The following is a 17,629-nucleotide window of genomic DNA, read 5'->3' as shown; positions in this document are numbered from 1 at the left end:
GATGCGGGTACACGGTGCTTCAGAAGGGTCTCTAGTGGTCGAAGAGCGCTGGAAGGGATGGAAAGGGGACATGTTTGAGTGGTTTTGAGTGGCCCGTGGTTGGGCTTCAGCAGAAGCAAGCACGCAAGGAAGGCGAGGTAAGCAGGCGTGACAGGTACCTTCAGCGCCCCCTTAGCTGCCAGAGGTACACCTTGGCGGTCCAGAGAGTGGTGGCGTCCGTTCGTAGCGGTGGTCAAGAGTGGAGACTCAGAGTTTGAAAAACATGGCCTTTCTGGTCCCCCAAATCACCACCAACCTCGCCGAGCCGAACTTATCTTACCAAAGGCCACCCCTCTATTCCACCTTAACCTCTCGACACTTGACTGTCTCCCCCCTTCACCGACAATCACAACCGCACCCCCATCGAAGAAGCATCCCGTCGCCGTCGTCGAGGAGCCCGTCGCGAAGAAGTGAGTGAGTGGTTTCCATTTCCTAATTTTTATCCATCTGCGTCCGTTGTCTGTACCGAAGCTGGTCGTCTGCTGCGAGCTTCGCCTCTGCAAGTGTTGGTGGCGGCATCGTCTCGTTTCTTCGTCTCTCGGTTTCCCATTCCCCTTTACCACCCCCTCGGCCAAAGTTGCTCTTGCGCGCGTGCGGTTGCGTGCCTGCATCGGTCTGGTCTGGACACGACACCTCAGGAATACACCACCTTAGGCCTACGCCGCCTTGAGTGAGAGCAGCCCACCCTACGGCCCCCCAACCCAATATCCCTATACCTCCCTCCACGTCGCCTGTCGTCTACATCCACTTCTTCCTATCCCGCTATCTCCTCCATTTGCGAATTGCGGCAGCCTGAACTTCAACGTCGAAACTTGGACCTCGCCATCCATCCCATCCGCCTTCGCCCTTTGCCCGTGTCAGCAGCGCCATCAGGCACACTGTCGTCAGTGACCCGATCCCGTCTCCGAAAAAGATCTGTCCTCTTTCGGGAGGCACATCTTTTTTCCCCTACCCTTATATGCCGCCCGCACCCGCACTCGCCCTTCTCGACGTCACCACTGTTTAATTAATTGCTTGCACTCTCGACGCTCTGGATCATTGCGCTTACACTTACTTCTTCTCAACAGATTACTTCTTCCTCTCAACCCAAACCCGACACTTAGACATACACCACAGTCCGAATCGCAACCATGGGTCTCGCGTTTTCCAAGATCTTCGACAAGCTCTGGGGGAAGAAGGAGATGAGAATTCTGATGGTCGGTCTTGACGCCGCCGGAAAGACTACGATTCTCTACAAGCTCAAGCTCGGTGAAATTGTCACGACTATTCCCACCATCGGTACGCATGCCCAACAATTGCCCCCTCAATCGTCCCGTCGCCCTGCCCCGTGTCATCAACGAAAGTGGCGCCCCCGCCCGCCGTCGCTAGCCCCAACCCAATGCTTCAATGGAAACATCTCTCAGAATCCCCGCTGACGCGAACTCCATCTAGGCTTCAACGTCGAGACCGTCGAGTACAAGAACATTCAGTTCACCGTGTGGGACGTCGGTGGTCAGGACAAGATCCGTCCTCTCTGGAGACATTACTTCCAGAACACCCAGGGTATCATCTTCGTCGTCGACAGCAACGATCGCGACCGTATCGTTGAGGCCCGCGAGGAGCTTCAGCGAATGCTCAACGAGGATGAGCTACGCGATGCCATTCTCCTGGTCTTCGCCAACAAGCAGGATTTGCCCGTACGTTCTTATTTCCCCCGTCCCAGCCTAATTTACATTGGAGCATGTGGCTGACCTGCTCTGCTATAGAACGCCATGAACGCTGCCGAGATCACAGACAAGCTTGGCCTCCACAGCTTGAGACAACGCGCCTGGGTACGTATCCTCTTCGCGCCTTACCGCGACGACAGCCACGCTGACCTCCCCAACAGTACATCCAGTCTACCTGCGCTACCTCCGGTGATGGTCTCTACGAGGGTCTTGAGTGGCTTGCCACCACCCTGCGCAAGGCGGGCCACCAGTAAAAGACGCGAAGAGAAGCCGGACGGACTCCCTCTCTTCTGCTACTCTCTCACGTCATCCCTCTGGTACGGTTGTAATTCGCAGAGCAGCTACCGGTCACAAGGCAATCGAATAGTCCATAACTCATTTACCGCATTTTCTCCCTCCGTCCATCCATCCCCCCCTCCCCTTTTCCGTGGTGGTCCTCCCTGACATCTCGTGAGCCACGCTACAATGGCATTCTCTCGACGCAGCAAGCACACATTCTGGTCTCAAAAGGACAAGTTTCGTTTTGGAAGAAAGGGGGCGTCTTGGGTTGGGAAATCTGTACAGTCCACACACGCACACGCAGCAACTCTATACGGGTTCTCCGACCAAATGCAACGGAGAAGCCATACCATGAACCCTGGCTTTCTCGCCTTTTTTCGATGCGAATCTCATGAAATCGGTGTTTGCTTTTTATATCTTTTCCGGTGTTGACTGGTTCTCCAAGCCATTCTCGGTAGTGGAGAAAGGGGGTTTTTACGATACGACGGCTTAACAAGGTTCTTCACGACTGGTCGATTTCCTTTCAGGGGTTATTTTGCCTGTTATATGTCTTCCGGTCCTGTTGTTTGTTGTTGGGCTTGGAGGGGTTTAGGTAGTTTAAGCCAGAGTTGGGACAAAATCGTTATAGATTTGTATTCGCTTTCCAAATATGCGGCCCTGAACGACGTGATTCATCCTATATGCCCGGTGAGGACCAATTAACGTTCTTTGGCGGCTCACGAATCGATCTAGATCTACCCAAAGTGTAAACACAGTACGACTAGGGCCTTCTCGACGCTGGATGTACTCCCATAAACGCATTCGCGTTGTGGGTACCCTACGTCACAGGGATGATGGCAGAAAGGTTCGAAGAGGACAAATGTCTAAACACCAAAGGTGGGTATAAGCGCACGACCATTATCAGATGGTGTACGTGTGTTTGATCCTTATTCATGTTCAACAGTGTAAGTACAGTCTAAAGTACAGACCTATGTGTTCTAAAGTGGTGATGCAGATGCATTTTGTGGTACAAATCGTGAGAGGGGAATTCCATCCATCCCCCAAATTACTCCTGACACCTGAAGAGGGAAAATTCCCCAATTACAAAGAATAGTTCATAAGTCGTGAGAAATACATGCTTGCTTAATCCTTGTTCTGCGCCGCGACCTCAAGACCAGAGCCGTCCTGCTTGACCGAGACGACAGCCGTCTCGCCGTGCCGCAGCTCGCCCCGGATGATCTTGTCAGCGAGTCCGTTGCCGATTTCGTTGGTGATGAGACGGTTGAGCGGGCGGGCTCCGAACTTGGGGTCGTAGCCGCGCTCGGCGAGCCAGTCGCGGACGTCGTTGGGGACGTCAAGGATGATGCGCTTGTCATCAAGGCGGACCTGCAGCTCCTTCAGGCGGATGTCTACGATGTCGCGGATGGCGTTGAGGGCCAGCCGCTTAAAGACGATGAAGGAGTCGATGCGGTTGAGGAACTCGGGCGGGTAGTTTGCCGCGACGACGTCCATGACGGCCTTGCGGACATCAGGGTCGATCTCGCCGTCGGCCGTCTCCTTGTACGGGTGGTGCGGGTTCGCGCCCACGAGGATGTCTGCGCCGAGGTTGGATGTGAGGACGATAATTGTGTTGCGGAAGTCGATCTTGTGGCCCTGGGCGTCGGTGAGGTAGCCCTCGTCGAGAACCTGGAGGAGGAGCGCGGAAATGTCGCGATGCGCCTTCTCGAACTCGTCAAAGAGGAGGACAGCGTAGGGCTTACGGCGGACAGCTTCGGTAAGCTGGCCGGCGTCCTCGTAGCCGACATATCCAGACGGCGCGCCGATGAGGCGGGAGATGGTGTGCTTCTCTTGGAACTCGCTCATGTCGAAGCGGACAACGGCAGACTCGGTAGAGAAGAGGAAGCCTGCGAGCTTCTTGCAGAGCTCCGTCTTACCCACACCGGTCGGGCCCAGGAAGAAGAATGAGGCCGTCGGCCTGTTCTCTCCGCTGAGGCCAGCGCGCTGGAGGCGGACGGCGTTGGAGACGGCCTTGATGGCTTCGTCCTGGCCGCGGACTGCCTGGCGGAGACTGTCCTCCATGTGAACCAGCTTCTCAATGTGGCCAGAGGTGAGCTTCGAGACGGGGATTCCGGTGACCCTCGACACGACCGCGGCAATGTCGTCGGCTGTGACCGCGTCGTGGATGAGAGTTCCGTTCTGCTTCTCGCCCTCCTTGGGAATCTTGGCCTCGAGAGATGGAATCACGCTGTATCTCAACTCTGAAGCACGCCCGAAGTTGCCCTCTCTCTGGGCCTGGTCGAGCTCGATCCTGGCCTTGTCGAGGTTTTCTTGGGTCTTCTTGACGCCTTCAATCTCGGCACGCTCGGCGTCCCAGCGCTTGGTAAGCTCGGCGATTTCCTCCTCGTACTTCTTCAGGTCGGCCTGCAGCTTCTCGCGGCGCTCTTGGCTGGCTACGTCCTTTTCTTTCCGCAGACTTTCGAGCTCGATTTGGATCGTCATGATCTTTTGGTCGAGAGCCATGATGTCTTCGGGCTTGGACTCGTGCTGGAGCTTTAGGTGACTGGCAGCTTCGTCCATCAGGTCAATGGCCTTATCTGGCAGGAAGCGATCGGTGATGTAGCGGTTTGAGTAGGTAGCGGCGGCGACGAGGGCACCGTCCGTGATGCGCACACCATGGTGGACCTCATACTTGTCCTTGATGCCGCGGAGAATACTAATGGTGTCTTGGACGGTGGGTTCGTTGACGATGATGGGTTGGAATCTTCGCGCGAGAGCGACGTCCTTCTCGATCAGGCGATACTCCTCCAGTGTGGTGGCACCGCAGCACTGAAGCTCGCCTCGAGCAAGCGCTGGCTTCAGCAAATTGCTCGCATCGATGGAACCTTCGGCCTTGCCGAGGCCGAGCAGGGTGTGCAGCTCATCGATGAAGAGGATGACTTCGCCCTCGGATTGCTGGACTTCGGTCAAGACCTTCTTCAGTCTCTCCTCGAAGTCGCCCCTGAACTTGGCACCAGCAATGAGTGAGCCAAGGTCGAGAGCGATAACACGCTTGTTTTTGATACTCTCGGGAACGTCACCTCGCACAATTCTCAGCGCGAGGCCCTCGAGGATGGCCGTCTTTCCGGTACCGGCCTTTCCGATCACGACAGGGTTGTTCTTCGTCCTCCGTGAAAGGATCTGAATTGTTCTTTGGATCTCGGAATCACGGCCAATAACAGGGTCTAATTTTCCCTCCTTGGCCTTCGCAGTGAGGTCGATGCCGTATTGCTCAAGTGCAGGCTTTTCAGGCTCGCCACCCATGTTCATGGTGTGGGTGCCACCTGGTGGGTGAGGTCTGCCATTGGCATATGTGCGAATGGCTACCGTTGGTAAGACTCTGGCGCTTCTGAGGGCACTTTCGTTGAGAATTGGAAGTGCTCTTGTGAACAGTCTTGCTGGTCTTGGGGTTGCTGAACCAGCAAGACGCCTGGCTGATGAGGTGAGTTGTTTTCTAAGCATTGTAGCTGAAATCCTCCGGAAAATAGCAAATCGGTCGAAACGAAGTCATGAAGCCGCGCAGGCCGGTAGGAAGAAGGAAAACGCAACTCTAAATACTCCAAAACCAATGCTTTCGTGATGTCACCTCTCGAAGAAGGCAGACTTCACAGGCACATTCTCGCAGATTCGGCGAGGCCAGGGGTGCTAGTACACAGCTTTATCTTATCACCACGTGGCCCACCGCCATGCCTTGCAGACGGGTCCAGGCCGCCGCAGCCAACAACGACTGACTGCACCGAGTGGCGGGCGTGGGCTCGGTGTCCAGTGACTGCAGCCCTGAAGGTCCGGACAGCCGGAGGCAAGGCCCGATGTTCTCCCGGCGTGTTTTTTTTTCTTTTCGTCTTTTTGGCAGGCGTGCTCCAGCCCCGGTGGCAGTACACGCCTGGCAGTCCACCGAGGTGGGGTACCCTGCCTGACCGCCCTTACCGCTTCCGCGCGAAGTTTCTGCCAGCCAAAACAGGCTTAGTCCAGTGAGGGTTTTCGAGTAAACCCACAACCACACATTTCCATTTCGACGTATCTGAGCCCTCGCTTCCTCCGAACGCGAACAACCACCTTTAACTTCTTTTTCGTTTCCCTATTCCCGCTAACCACCAGCAGCCGCCTCAACGAGGACCGAAAGCAATCATGTCGGCGAAGACGGAATCCACGACCAAGAAGTTCGGCTCGTCCACTCGGGTCGTCCCCGCCGCATCCCAGAAGGCGCAGAAGTGGTACAACGCCGACGATGAGCCCGAGGCCAAGAAGGTGAGTTTCTGCACACAGCGAACGTCCTTGCGATTTTTTTGAGCGGGTTGTCGACTTGGTTGTTGGCTGTGCGGAGGATCGAGAACACACCGGGTCACGAGCAAGAGAAAACACAAAAAAAAGGTCTTGGGGACAAATGGGAATCCACAATCTGGAAGCGCGCACATCGACAATCTTCAAAATCGCCAACGCAAGGAGGCACCATATCCCGCGAGTCACCGAGAAGAAGCAATCAACACACAAAACGACAAGTGCACACAACTCCATGAACGAAAGCAACAGCCGCAAGACATGAAGAGGAGGAACAACCGCTCGTGACCTGGGAATGACACATTCATGAATCACACAACCACCACCGAGCGAATATGATTACTGACGAGAATGTCACCATAGGTCCGCAAGGCCGTCCGCCCCTGGACTCCCCGCAAGACCCTCCAGCCCGGCACTGTCCTGATCCTCCTCGCCGGTCGCTTCCGCGGCAAGCGCGTCGTCCTCCTGAAGACCCTCGAGCAGGGTGTTCTCCTCGTCACCGGCCCCTTCAAGATCAACGGCGTCCCCCTCCGCCGCGTCAACTCCCGCTACGTCATCGCCACATCCTACAAGGTCGACGTCTCCGGCCTCGACGAGAAGAAGATTGAGGAGATCGCGCAACCCAAGTACTTCACCGCCGACAAGACCAAGCAGAAGGCTGGTGAGGAGGCTTTCTTCAAGCAGGGAGAGAAGCCCCAGGTACGTTTTCGGACGACATGTGCAAACATGACGTTGCATATGTGATGGCAAGGAAAGCAGAATACTGACTGGAATGTGTCTACAGAAGAAGGAGGTCAACAGCAGCCGTGCGGCTGACCAGAAGGCCGTCGACAAGGCCCTGATCGCCAGCATCAAGAAGGTCGAGTTCCTGCCTTCCTACCTGGCGAGCTCCTTCAGCCTGCGCAAGGGTGACAAGCCCCACGAGATGACCTGGTAAACGGTTCCTTACATGACCGGAGTTTGTCGGGGAAAACAACGTGCGGGGGGATATGATGTTCTGTATTTCTGCGCTGCGCGGCGGCGGGGCGAAATCAAAACAACTACACCTTTTCGGTTGGGGGAAAAAATCAATTCGGGTTGATACTGTGTTGTTGTAGACGACGAAGAACTTATGGCTACGGGCTGGGCTGGTTTTGCCAATTGCATTTGGAAGTCGACGGCATCGGTCACATTTGGCGTCTGTAATGAGGTTCTTCAAATCCAACACAAAGAAAGATAAAAATCTTGGTCCACACACACAACCGAAGGGGAGAAGAAACCCAACCGGAAGAAACGCAGAGCAAAAAAAGTCGCTTAGCGAGAAACAGAATGGGCTTGTGATTTTATGAGACGAATGATGATTCGCAGACCAAATGGACACACGTTCTGAACATGATGCCTATCCGCGGTTCTTTCTCCTCTTGTATTCCAAAAGTGCGCGTGTGTACATGGTAGACAAGATTATCGTTCGTTAGGCCCTCGTTTCAATATTCTCAAAGCCCCTTGCTCGGAGGCATTGTTATTAAAAGTTGATTGAATTTTTTAAAATTACATCGTCATATCATGCCCCTTTTCCCAGTCGTGAAGTCTGCCTGGCCGAGACGCCCCTCACAACTTGGCTGCCGCCGTCGCCGTCGTTCTCGGCTCCGATGAAGAGGGGAGTCACAAGTCGCGGTCGACCCAGCTCTGGATCAAGCCGGCCGGCGACGCCTCGTAGTGCTTGATGCTAACCTTGCCGGTGGCCTCGTCGAGATACGTGTTCGCCTGGACGAAGACCTTGCGGGGCTGCTTGTTCTTGAGAACGATGTTGCGGACCTTGGTGCCCCAGAATTCCTTCTCGACGTTGGTCATCTCCTTGTAGAAGGCGATGCCGTTCTCAACGTCGGCAGTGGACTTGTAGACGTGAAGCTTCTGGAGATACTTTCCGACGGCTGTCTGTTGTTAGCACACACGTCTTTGGACAGTTGCAGCAGTGAACTTACCCTCACGACCGGTCGTCAGGATCTTGGAGCGGTCAAGCTTGATTTCCAGGTCGGACAGATCATCGTTCTTGTACTCGAGCTTGCAGAAGTCGTCACCGGCTTGCAGGAAGCACTGCGTAACATCAGTGAATGATCCTAGGTGAAGCTGATGGGAATACTGACCTGAAGGATCGAGAAACGGGCCTGAGAGTGAGCCTGTCCCCACTTCTGGCTCGTGGGATCCCACATCTCAAGAGAGACCAGACCAGCGCGGGCCATTTGCAGGTAGGCGGCGTACAGGACGTTGCCGGCCTCGTTGTTGATGTCAGTGGTGCCATCGCCGAAGCCGAAGATCTGCAGCACGGGAAATTCGCATCCCAGATACATGGCCACCAGCTCGGCACGGCACTCCTCGTATGAGGCAGCAATGCTACCGAAAACTGAGCCCCAGGTCTGGCCGGGCTTGTACCAAGTGGTAACAGGCTTGTTGGTCAAGGGGCTGACGGGCGGGTTCTTCTCATCAAAGTTGTAGGTTCCGGGAGAAGTCTCCTGAAGCAGCTTACCGCAGCCGTGGCCCGTCAACTCGTGGAGGCCGACCTGCACCTCGAAGGCAGGATCCCTGTACTTTTGATACAGCTCCAGATCGGCATCGGAGATGAAAGGAATCTTCTCGTTGGGTGCCTTGGCGCTGAGGACGTTTCCGAGAGAGACGTTCTTGAATCCTTCGTTCTGCCTGATGTCGTCGTAGTTGGGAATGTTGATTCCAGCAGGAATGCCCGATCCAGCGAACGTCAGAACCTCCAGAGAAGTAAAGTCCGGCGCCAAAAAGGTGTCCTTTTCGAACTCCTTATCCCAAGGGAGAATAGGAATCAGCTTAGGAGCAGCTGAGACGAGGCCGCCAAAGGCGCGGGTGCGCTCCATGTTGACGACGGAGGCGAAACCCTCCCACTCACCACGGATACCAGCAGGGTCTCTGTAGGTCTCGACGAAACCAAGATCGGCCTCGACCATCGGTCCCTTGTCCTTGATCCAATATCTCTGGCTGTCCTTGAAGGCCTCCAGAGATCCCGTGGTGAACGACTTGGCGTAGGCCGCATGCATCTTAGCCTGGGTCTCGTTGTCGGCGTTCTCGCCTGCCTTCACGATGTACTCGGCAGCAGCCTTCATCTCCTCGGCGTAGTCGCCGTAGACCAGCTTGATCGTCTTGCCCTTGAGAGGGCCATCCTCAATCTGGAACTCAGTCTCCTTTCCAATATCACCTCCCTCCTCGGGAACGCTAGTGACAGCGGACGCAATGAGCATCTCAAATTGGCCCTCCTTCGTCTTGCGGAGCCTGGTGTTCTCTGGCAGGAGGCCCTTCTTTTCCATCCAGCCAGATACAGCCTCAATCTCAGCCTGGGTGATGTCGGGAGAATCGGGGTAGTAGGTTGTCAGGTGGCCCTTGTCCGGGAAGCCGAGATGCATCAGACCGGGCTTCTCGGCGCTGAAGATGCCACCGTTGGTAGCCTTGTAGAACTTCTCCGCCTCGGGAGAGGTGGAAGCGAGAGCGGCGAAGGTCTTCTCATCAGCTCTGGGGATGAACTTGGAGTCGCCGAAGCTCTTGTAGTTGCCATTGTTTCCGAGGAACTGAGCGGCATACTCGAGGAAGTGGGTCAATTGGGCTTCATCGACACCAGCCTTCTTGGCGAGAGAGTTCCAATCACCGCCGCTGGCCTTGTGGAGGGCAATGATGTAGTTGTAGATGGGCTCCGACTCCGGGGAGATCTGTCTGAGCACGATGCGGGTGCCGGCGAATGAGGCTCTGGGATGTCACTTTAGTTTCCCGGAACCCGACCCCCATGAAAAGCTTGGCACACATCGGCCCAGATGGGTTGCATGTCGCACGAGATTTGGGTGGTATCCTTACTTGCTGATGAAATGGGCATAACGCTTCTGTTTGTCGGTGAGGGGCTCAAAGTGCTTCTCGATCTCGAGTCTGACCACGCTCGGGGGCGCATCAGCGAGGTAGTGAGTGAGCTGCTCGGCGTTCATTGTGGAAAATCTCTGCCGGCAGGTTTGTGTGAGTGTAAAGGGAAGATGCGATTTAGGTTTGAGAGTCCTCAGCGAGGTATGAATGGAAGGAGAAGCAGCTCGCAAAGAGGACAGCCTTTGGAGGGCGGAAATGGATGAAACCCGCATGAGGAGTCGAGATGGTGCCGCAGCTGGTCATTGGCTCACGCTGGATGAGGCAGGCAGTTGGCGGCGCCCGAACGCGCAAGTCTGTTCACTTTGATGTTCCCCGCAACAAGCCACAGACGACTTCCTAAACCGGCAGGCGGGAGCACAGCTTCAGCCACCACAGTGAGGGGCACTGGCACTTTTGGGAACCTTTGGAAATGGGATGGGCCTGACTTGTTCAGAACGAGAAGGCGGGCCGGGGAAGAAAGGGGACCAAAGGAAAGAGGCCACTGAAGATATTCGCGCGAGAACATTCCACGCCAAAGATAACTTAGGCAGTACGCCATGAGAATTAGTCACACTGTCGTCCCCCAAGCCTAGGTAACGTTCTTGCGTGGGGACTTGGTGGGGTTCCTGAGAGATGTAGTCTCTTTAGAGTTGTAGCTAGAAAGCTGCACAGCGTTTGCCATCAACCTCTCACGTCTGTCATCATTGCCGTCTCCGCCATGCTGATATCTTGTACCATATCACCTTTCGTCCCAATTCGGCCTGCTTGGCAGGCTTACTCAGCGAAGTTGATGCGGCAACTTTGCGTGGTCATACCTCGACTTACTATGTGAGCCGACTTGTACAGACAACTTGCCAAGCCTGATCAGGGCTTCTGAGGCAGTCAATTCATACTCTGATCAGCAAACGCAGAAAGCTACTGACAGCATTGACAGCGGAAGCGTTTTGGAGCAAATGCATGTCATATGTGAGATGAGATAGGAGTCGGCTCATGGCTCCATGTCAATGCTTCCCCCTCGAGCTCACCGAGGCTCCAACGCCCCGCACAACGCCAGATTGACACAGAAGTAATGAAAGAGATGTAGTAGCTCAATGGTTTCCGTGTCTGGGACACCACGTCGCCCGTCTTGTTCCCAGACATCATGGAACCCGTCCAAGGTGGCAGGTATGTTTCCCTTCGTTGCTTTGCCGAATCTGACCAGACGCATCACCAATCAGGCATCCGTTTCCCCTCCCGGCCACGGGGAAGGCAACGTATCGTCCCGTTGTCGATGCCGTCTGCTCACCGAGAGGGTCCGGCGTGCATCCCGCAGACCGGGCCTGTCAGGTATTCTTGCATGCAGGGTTCGACAGCCAATGGGATATTTCGCCTCTTTACCATGCAGTACCATGCTAAGTCCTCTGCAAACCGCCCTATGAAGGCAGACCTGCAGCTAGTTCACAGCCAGGTCCAGATTGATGATATATGACCTGGATCGCCGCTATTCCTGCCGCACGCCCGAGCAGTACGAACACGTCTGGTCTTTGGCGCGAAAACATCATCCCCACGGCAAGCGAAGAACAGACGACTACGCGCAGATGACATGGGCGGCCTTGACTGGCTGTGACGGAACTGGCAGAAAAAGACTCAGCCTCTTGGTGAAATCTGACGGACTGCAAGAGACCATCCACAGGGGTTGTAGCTCGGTCTGGTGACCTGCTGAATGGTGGTATGCAGCAGAGTTGGAGGCATTGGCAAGTTACGTGGTGCGCATTCAGCTAGACAGGCGGTCAATACCTCGCACTCGCCTTGTCGGGGCGGCGCTTGTGCTTCAAAAACCCCCCGCATCATCGGCAAGGAACAAATAGGGACAGGTTTGCGCCGCACGACGATTGGGACGTGGCAGTGTTTGGCCGTTCCTGCTGTGTCAGATTGCATGGAGCATACGGCAGAATGACGACTGCTGTATCACGATCGTGGCGTGAACAGACCTGTCGTTGAAGACGTCGACCCGGCCGGGTAGAGAAGCCGACGTCTCTTGCGAGCACTGTCGAATCTCGCCGAGTTCTGGGCCGGGGAAGCAACCTGCGGTTCCGGAGTTTCCGATTGTTCGGGGCCATTTGGCTTGGCGAATGGGCGGCAGGTCAAGCGTTGTCAAAAAGGAACTCGGTGACCGGGGTTGCTTAGACCAAAGGCCACCGGGGAACATCCGCCGTGCATTTGGAGCTTGGGTCTGGACGAAGTGTAGTTTCACCTTGCGTCCTGCAGTAGGTTTGTAATTTGTATCCGTGTCTCGTGAGCAGGCAGTTCGCAAAGTGCTCTATATGATGTGCATCGTATTTGGCCCTGGTAGAGCCTTACGCATAGACCGGCCTGGGGTAGGCAGGTGTCCATCGGCCGCCGGACAATTGCGATCGATGACTTGGGCTGACACTGAATGTGCATGCGATTGCATTCCAGAAGCACCGGTATTGTTCTGGTGAACTCGACAGCATGTCAAGCCAGGTTGGCTTGTCATCAGCATCGCAAAGTTGCCAGATTGACAGGCCTTGGGCCGGATTACGGCAGAAGCTGGGACGGACAGAGGATCGCGTGCTGTGAATGGCCCGTGTTGCGACGGCGACAACGTGGTTATCGCGAAACGTCACGATCAAAAGCCGAGCCGACGGTTGATGGAGACGTCCAATACCGATCAAATGGGCCAATTCGCAATTAGAGGGCGACCCACCCGGAAGCAAGTCAGCTGCTTCATCACGAGAGCGGTGAGAGGCCGACGAAGCCAAACTGAAGCGAGGCAGAGGGGTACCGAGTACTGAGAGGTACTTGTCAAGAAAAGACTCCCCTAAGGGCAAAGTGAAAAAAGAGACCCCATCCTTGTCCGCTCGCGTGTCGGTCCCCCTTGACCGTTGGGCTGGGTTCAGTGTTGGGTACTTGTTGGCGGGGAGTGATCTGGAGTGATTTGTTTGGTCCACTTGGAGAAGGCGGTCGAAGGTGCAGGATGCGTCAGCGTGGAGGAGGAGGGGGGGAAAGAAGGCAGCGGACGAAAAAGAAAAGGATCGGGGGAGAGCGAAAAGCGACGAGTCGGAGCAGCCAGGCAAGGCAAGACAAGCAAACAGCGCGTGGGTTGCCCGCAGCACCTCAGGGCAAGGACTAGGATCTAGCGGAGTCTTGCGGAGGGTTTGGCTTGTTTGCGCTGTGTCAAAAACGAGCACAGTGGAGGAGAGTCGTGGTCCGTGGATAAGAGGAGAAGCACTGGAGCAGAGACGAAGTGATGCGACTGAGGACGCAATCCGAATGGCTGGAATGAAATGACAGTGATGAATGGGACTTGGGGTGGGCAAAAAAGAACACCACAAATTTTCCCAAATGATGGGATGGATGCACCAAGTCCCGGGCTACTGTCGGGTCCCACTCGGAACAGCAGCCGAGCCGAAAAGCAGGCGGAGGCCCTACGCAATAGGAGAAGAGCATTCATTGTATTCGTAGTCGTGCTTGTGTTGATTTAGCAACTTCCCTAGCTGCAGTAAGACTTGTTACCTTACTTGGTTGAGTACGGATAAGGTAGCAACGGGTTGAGATGCAGCACAACTACCAGAAAGGCTTTTCGGTCTCGCAACAAGGACTGAGTGGATGTGGTTCATACCTACGGTCCGTACGAAGTACGAAGTACTGCCTGCTGCTTCTTGGGGATGCACATTTGAGAAAGCAGGCACTAATCAGCTTGCTTTTGCCATGGATTCATGACCCATCAGCCTTCCGTGTCTTCCTTATGATGTAATTATAGCTCTTCGGGCCTTGACCGAAACCACTTTCTCTCCCTGCCCGCCAGCTGACCTTTCTTGTTGGGCATCGTCTCTATTTCGAACCCGACATCATGTCCCGCGTCCTGACTCCGCGATGATGCCGCCATCCCCCATCCGTCCCCCATTTATTACCCCGTCCACCACGCAACATCCCCAGCCAGTCGCTCGCTTGTTGTTTGCGTGTCGTCGCAGTGTCCCGTCACTAAGTGATGCCCTCCAGTTCCCCGCGGGCACTGACTGCTGTTTGGCTTCTGCTCCGCCATAACGTACCTTACCGTACCTAGGGAATGCACAGTCAACATCCAGAATCCCCGTTTCCCTGAGTTCCCGTGTTTCTCAGCCAGCTATCGGAGACATTTCCCCCACCTAGCATTCCCAGCCTGGTTGAGGGCCGAGTTTTTTCTTGCGTGTCGAGTGACCTCGCTCCAGTCGCAGTCCCCTGCCCGCTTCAGGAAATTATCTCCTAGTGTGTGTTCTAGAAAAGTGTGTCCCCCCACGCTGCCTCCTCCACAACCGCAACATCAACAGTACCTAGCAGTACGCCCCCCTTCCACCCACCCAGCCCGCGCACCGCTGTTCGCGTACAGAGTACCCAGACTTCAGAGTACCGCCTCCCCGCCAATTTGGCTTCTTGACCCTATTCATCCATAGCATCGTCATGCCTCGCCCCTTGAGCCAACGAAATCCTTCCATTCTCCCTGACCGAACCCCGTTCTCCGTCCTCCCCGGGCCCGCGACGCACCTGCTGTCGGCATCGTCGCCCTCGCCGCCGCTGTCAAATTGAGATGTTTGTATTCCCACACCCCTCTCCTCCCCGGGGACCTCCTGGACAATCACTTTTCCTGGGACAACCAACCCAACCCTCCTCTGAACCAGGCCCGCGGGGTTCTCAAACTCTTGAAATCCCGCTGCACACGCACGCACCGCGCCGCGCAGTGCAGGCGAACGGCGCTACGCTACCAGCTTTGTACCTACTACGCAGTACCTTAAGGATATGAGTTCGGTCAGGGCACTCGGCAATAGACGCAACCACTTTGCCAGACTTTGACGCTGCTACTGCCGTTGATCTCCCTTGCTGTGCCGCTGTTGCGGTATTTGATCTCCCCTTCACACTGTCGGTTTTGATGAGAGGGTTGTTCAGCTCACAAGTGTGGTCTGCAGTCTGTTCGGTGTCCAAGGCTTTCAACTCGGCACGAATAAGCAAAGATGATCTCAATACCGGACGGCCCACGACCGAAAGGAACGAGTTGTTTCCAGTCCAGTCCAGTTGAACGATCCCAGATCCCACGTCTGTCCCCAGATGCAACCCCTTAGCATCTCCGGCCCCGTGGAGAGAGCCAGTACGTAGCGTACGTACTGGGACTATGGAAAACTGCAGTCAGGAACATTGGACGCTCGCACACACACACACACACACACACACACACACACGATGGTCTTGAGCGCACCCCCTACGGCTATGAGACAAGTCACCCTCCCCCAGTCATCTGTGGAGTACGGATTTCTCCCCGCTGGGGTGCTGCGGGCTGGTCATTGGGCGGCACGACACTGGAACGCCGCTCTTTGGGTCCCGGGTCAGTGACAAGCCCCCTTGTCCCTACTAGGCCCCGAAAGAAGTCCGCTGAGGTGAAGGTCAGGTACGATGTACTGGGACTTGCTGGACGCTCCAGGCGTTTTAGCTGCCGTCAAGCACCCCTTGGGTTCCCCCGTTGGAATTTTTTACCTCATCGATGCCCCAGAGTGAGAGTCCCTGCCAGAGTCACTTACAAAGTATAAGACAACGCCTTGCGCCGTCGTCCCGCTCCTTCTTCGATCTTGCTCCCGAGATGTCCTTGCGCTGAAAATAGAAATTCCCAAATCTCTTACTTTACTGCTTAAACCGTCCGGATAGTGTTGTCGTCACTTCTGCCTCTCCGTCCTTGTCTTCCCTGCCGACCTTGGTTTATACGATGCGATAGCGTCATACTCCGACTACCACAATATACTCACATCCGCTCCCCATTCTTACAAACCACATTCGAAGAAAATGCTCTCATACGACTCCCCGATGCCTGTCAACGGACAACTCAACGGACAAAAGTCCTCGAGCCTAACCAATGGCATCCAACAAGCCGTCGCGTCCAAGACACAGCCTTCAGTGCCCGGAGTTCCGACCTCTGCTGCCAACGGCGCCCACGTCAACGGCAACCTGAACACCAAGTATCACCACATCTGGCTGGTTACTGGCCCGGCTGGCTGCGGAAAGACAACGGTGGCCGAGTACTTGGCTCAAAATCTCAAGCTCCCTTACATTGAGGGAGACAGCGTAAGTCGCAAATCCTCTGCCTCGTATTCCTATAGTACCGTCTGACTCGCGTGCGCAAAGTTCCACCCCAAGGCAAACATCGAGAAGATGGCCAACGGCATCCCCCTGACCGACGCCGACCGATGGGACTGGCTTGTTGCCCTCCGTGAGGAATCCCGCAACCAACTGTCCGCGGGCTCTGACGGAGTCGTCCTGACCTGCTCTGCGCTGAAGCGCAAGTACAGAGACGTCATCCGCGTGGCCGGATACTACGACCGCACGATCCTCATCCACTTCATCTACCTTTCCGCGCCCGAAGAAGTCCTCGTCCAGCGTGTGACGGCCCGCAGCGCTGCCACCAACCACTACATGGGCGCCAACATGGTCCGCAGCCAGTTCCAGTCCCTCGAGCCTCCCATGGACGACGAGACCGACGTCATCAGCGTCGACGTCAGCCGCAGCATCGAAGAGGTCGAGATCGATGCTCTGGCCCGTGTCAAGGCGATGATGGAGAAGGAGGATGAGCAGTGAGACCGCCGTCTAGCTGCAAGGCGCATATTTGGCTGGGTTCATATCCTACGGGATTACGGAGTTCAAAGGGCATAGAATAATGAGCGTTGACTTTGATTTGGGATCTTAACACGGCGCAAGCATTGGGATTTGGTCTACAATACCGCCGACTTCGATACAGTCGGTTTGCATACGCGATGGAAGGTCGGGGGGAGATGCGCCGCTGCTCAGGACGGGCAACTTGTGCTTGGTTCTCATAAGCGCGATTCCCAGACGAGGGGAAGTTCAAAGGGGCGCGGCCGTCTGAGGCCTGGACAGCGATGTTGAGTTGGCGCTTGTATCTTCATGCAAGGTTTAAAATGGTGAATGCCTACTGGTTGAGACGGCCAAAGGTTTCTTGGTTGTTCATCACTTGCTTAGCCTTGAGTTGGAAATACAGAATCTGATGACATGACGGAATGCAACTATGTACGTGCTGGCTGCCTCAGATGCGGTAGGAACCCTGTTCACATCTAGTTCCCCCAACTTGCCACCGCCCCCCCCCCCCCCCCGATCGAGCTGCCTGCAGCCTGGAGGGGGCAGGGAACATCAGTGACTTGCCATCCGAGCATTCTGCAGCATTGGCTGTCGTCAACTCGGTGAGGTTGTGGAGAGCGTTCCGTATATCCTCACTGGGCCGTCACATATCTTCAAGGACACACCGAGAGGGGGAAGTGGCTCCGGGCAAGGTATCATCACAGCATATAGCTACATGAACTGGCATTAACGGCGCTTGTCAGACATGCGTCGGGCAGCAAGCATCTCACAGGTGATCTCTTGTTTCTTGTGATGAACCCTTGCTTTCTTCTTTT

The 17,629-nt window shown here is 55.4% G+C and overlaps 6 protein-coding genes across 6 annotated transcripts; 4 read left to right on the top strand and 2 right to left on the bottom strand.

The window, feature by feature from the left end:
- Positions 1 to 1,169: 1,169 nt before the first annotated feature.
- ARF (ADP-ribosylation factor) lies at positions 1,170 to 1,999 on the top strand (the record flags this gene model as incomplete). Its single annotated transcript, XM_037315817.1, has 4 exons — positions 1,170 to 1,317; positions 1,471 to 1,715; positions 1,785 to 1,850; positions 1,907 to 1,999. The coding sequence occupies 4 exons, from the start codon at positions 1,170 to 1,172 to the stop codon at positions 1,997 to 1,999; spliced, it is 552 nt and encodes a 183-aa protein (XP_037184524.1).
- A 1,147-nt stretch (positions 2,000 to 3,146) lies between these two features.
- CGCA056_v000555 (Heat shock protein 78) lies at positions 3,147 to 5,303 on the bottom strand (the record flags this gene model as incomplete). The annotated part of the gene is made up of 1 exon (XM_037315816.1): positions 3,147 to 5,303. The coding sequence occupies one exon, from the start codon at positions 5,301 to 5,303 to the stop codon at positions 3,147 to 3,149; it is 2,157 nt and encodes a 718-aa protein (XP_037184521.1).
- An 864-nt stretch (positions 5,304 to 6,167) lies between these two features.
- RPL6A (60S ribosomal protein L6-A) lies at positions 6,168 to 7,254 on the top strand (the record flags this gene model as incomplete). The annotated part of the gene is made up of 3 exons (XM_037315815.1): positions 6,168 to 6,287; positions 6,681 to 7,016; positions 7,102 to 7,254. The coding sequence occupies 3 exons, from the start codon at positions 6,168 to 6,170 to the stop codon at positions 7,252 to 7,254; spliced, it is 609 nt and encodes a 202-aa protein (XP_037184522.1).
- Positions 7,255 to 7,958: 704 nt separating this feature from the next.
- YOL057W (putative dipeptidyl peptidase 3) lies at positions 7,959 to 10,288 on the bottom strand (the record flags this gene model as incomplete). Its single annotated transcript, XM_037315814.1, has 4 exons — positions 7,959 to 8,227; positions 8,279 to 8,390; positions 8,441 to 10,058; positions 10,164 to 10,288. 4 exons carry the CDS (start codon positions 10,286 to 10,288, stop codon positions 7,959 to 7,961), a joined length of 2,124 nt encoding a protein of 707 aa, XP_037184707.1.
- A 1,184-nt stretch (positions 10,289 to 11,472) lies between these two features.
- On the top strand, positions 11,473 to 11,670 carry CGCA056_v000552 (uncharacterized protein; the record flags this gene model as incomplete). The annotated part of the gene is made up of 1 exon (XM_037315813.1): positions 11,473 to 11,670. One exon carries the CDS (start codon positions 11,473 to 11,475, stop codon positions 11,668 to 11,670), a length of 198 nt encoding a protein of 65 aa, XP_037184708.1.
- Positions 11,671 to 16,010: 4,340 nt separating this feature from the next.
- CGCA056_v000551 (putative gluconokinase) lies at positions 16,011 to 16,799 on the top strand (the record flags this gene model as incomplete). Its single annotated transcript, XM_037315812.1, has 2 exons — positions 16,011 to 16,289; positions 16,350 to 16,799. 2 exons carry the CDS (start codon positions 16,011 to 16,013, stop codon positions 16,797 to 16,799), a joined length of 729 nt encoding a protein of 242 aa, XP_037184525.1.
- Positions 16,800 to 17,629: the final 830 nt, after the last annotated feature.

This window comes from Colletotrichum aenigma (genome assembly GCF_013390185.1).
Source record: "Colletotrichum aenigma strain Cg56 chromosome Unknown KSG_Cg56_contig01, whole genome shotgun sequence".
In the NCBI taxonomy this organism is placed as follows: Eukaryota; Fungi; Ascomycota; class Sordariomycetes; order Glomerellales; family Glomerellaceae; genus Colletotrichum; species Colletotrichum aenigma.
Note: the sequence above shows the minus strand (reverse complement) of the source record. Positions and strands in the feature narration are given on the sequence as shown.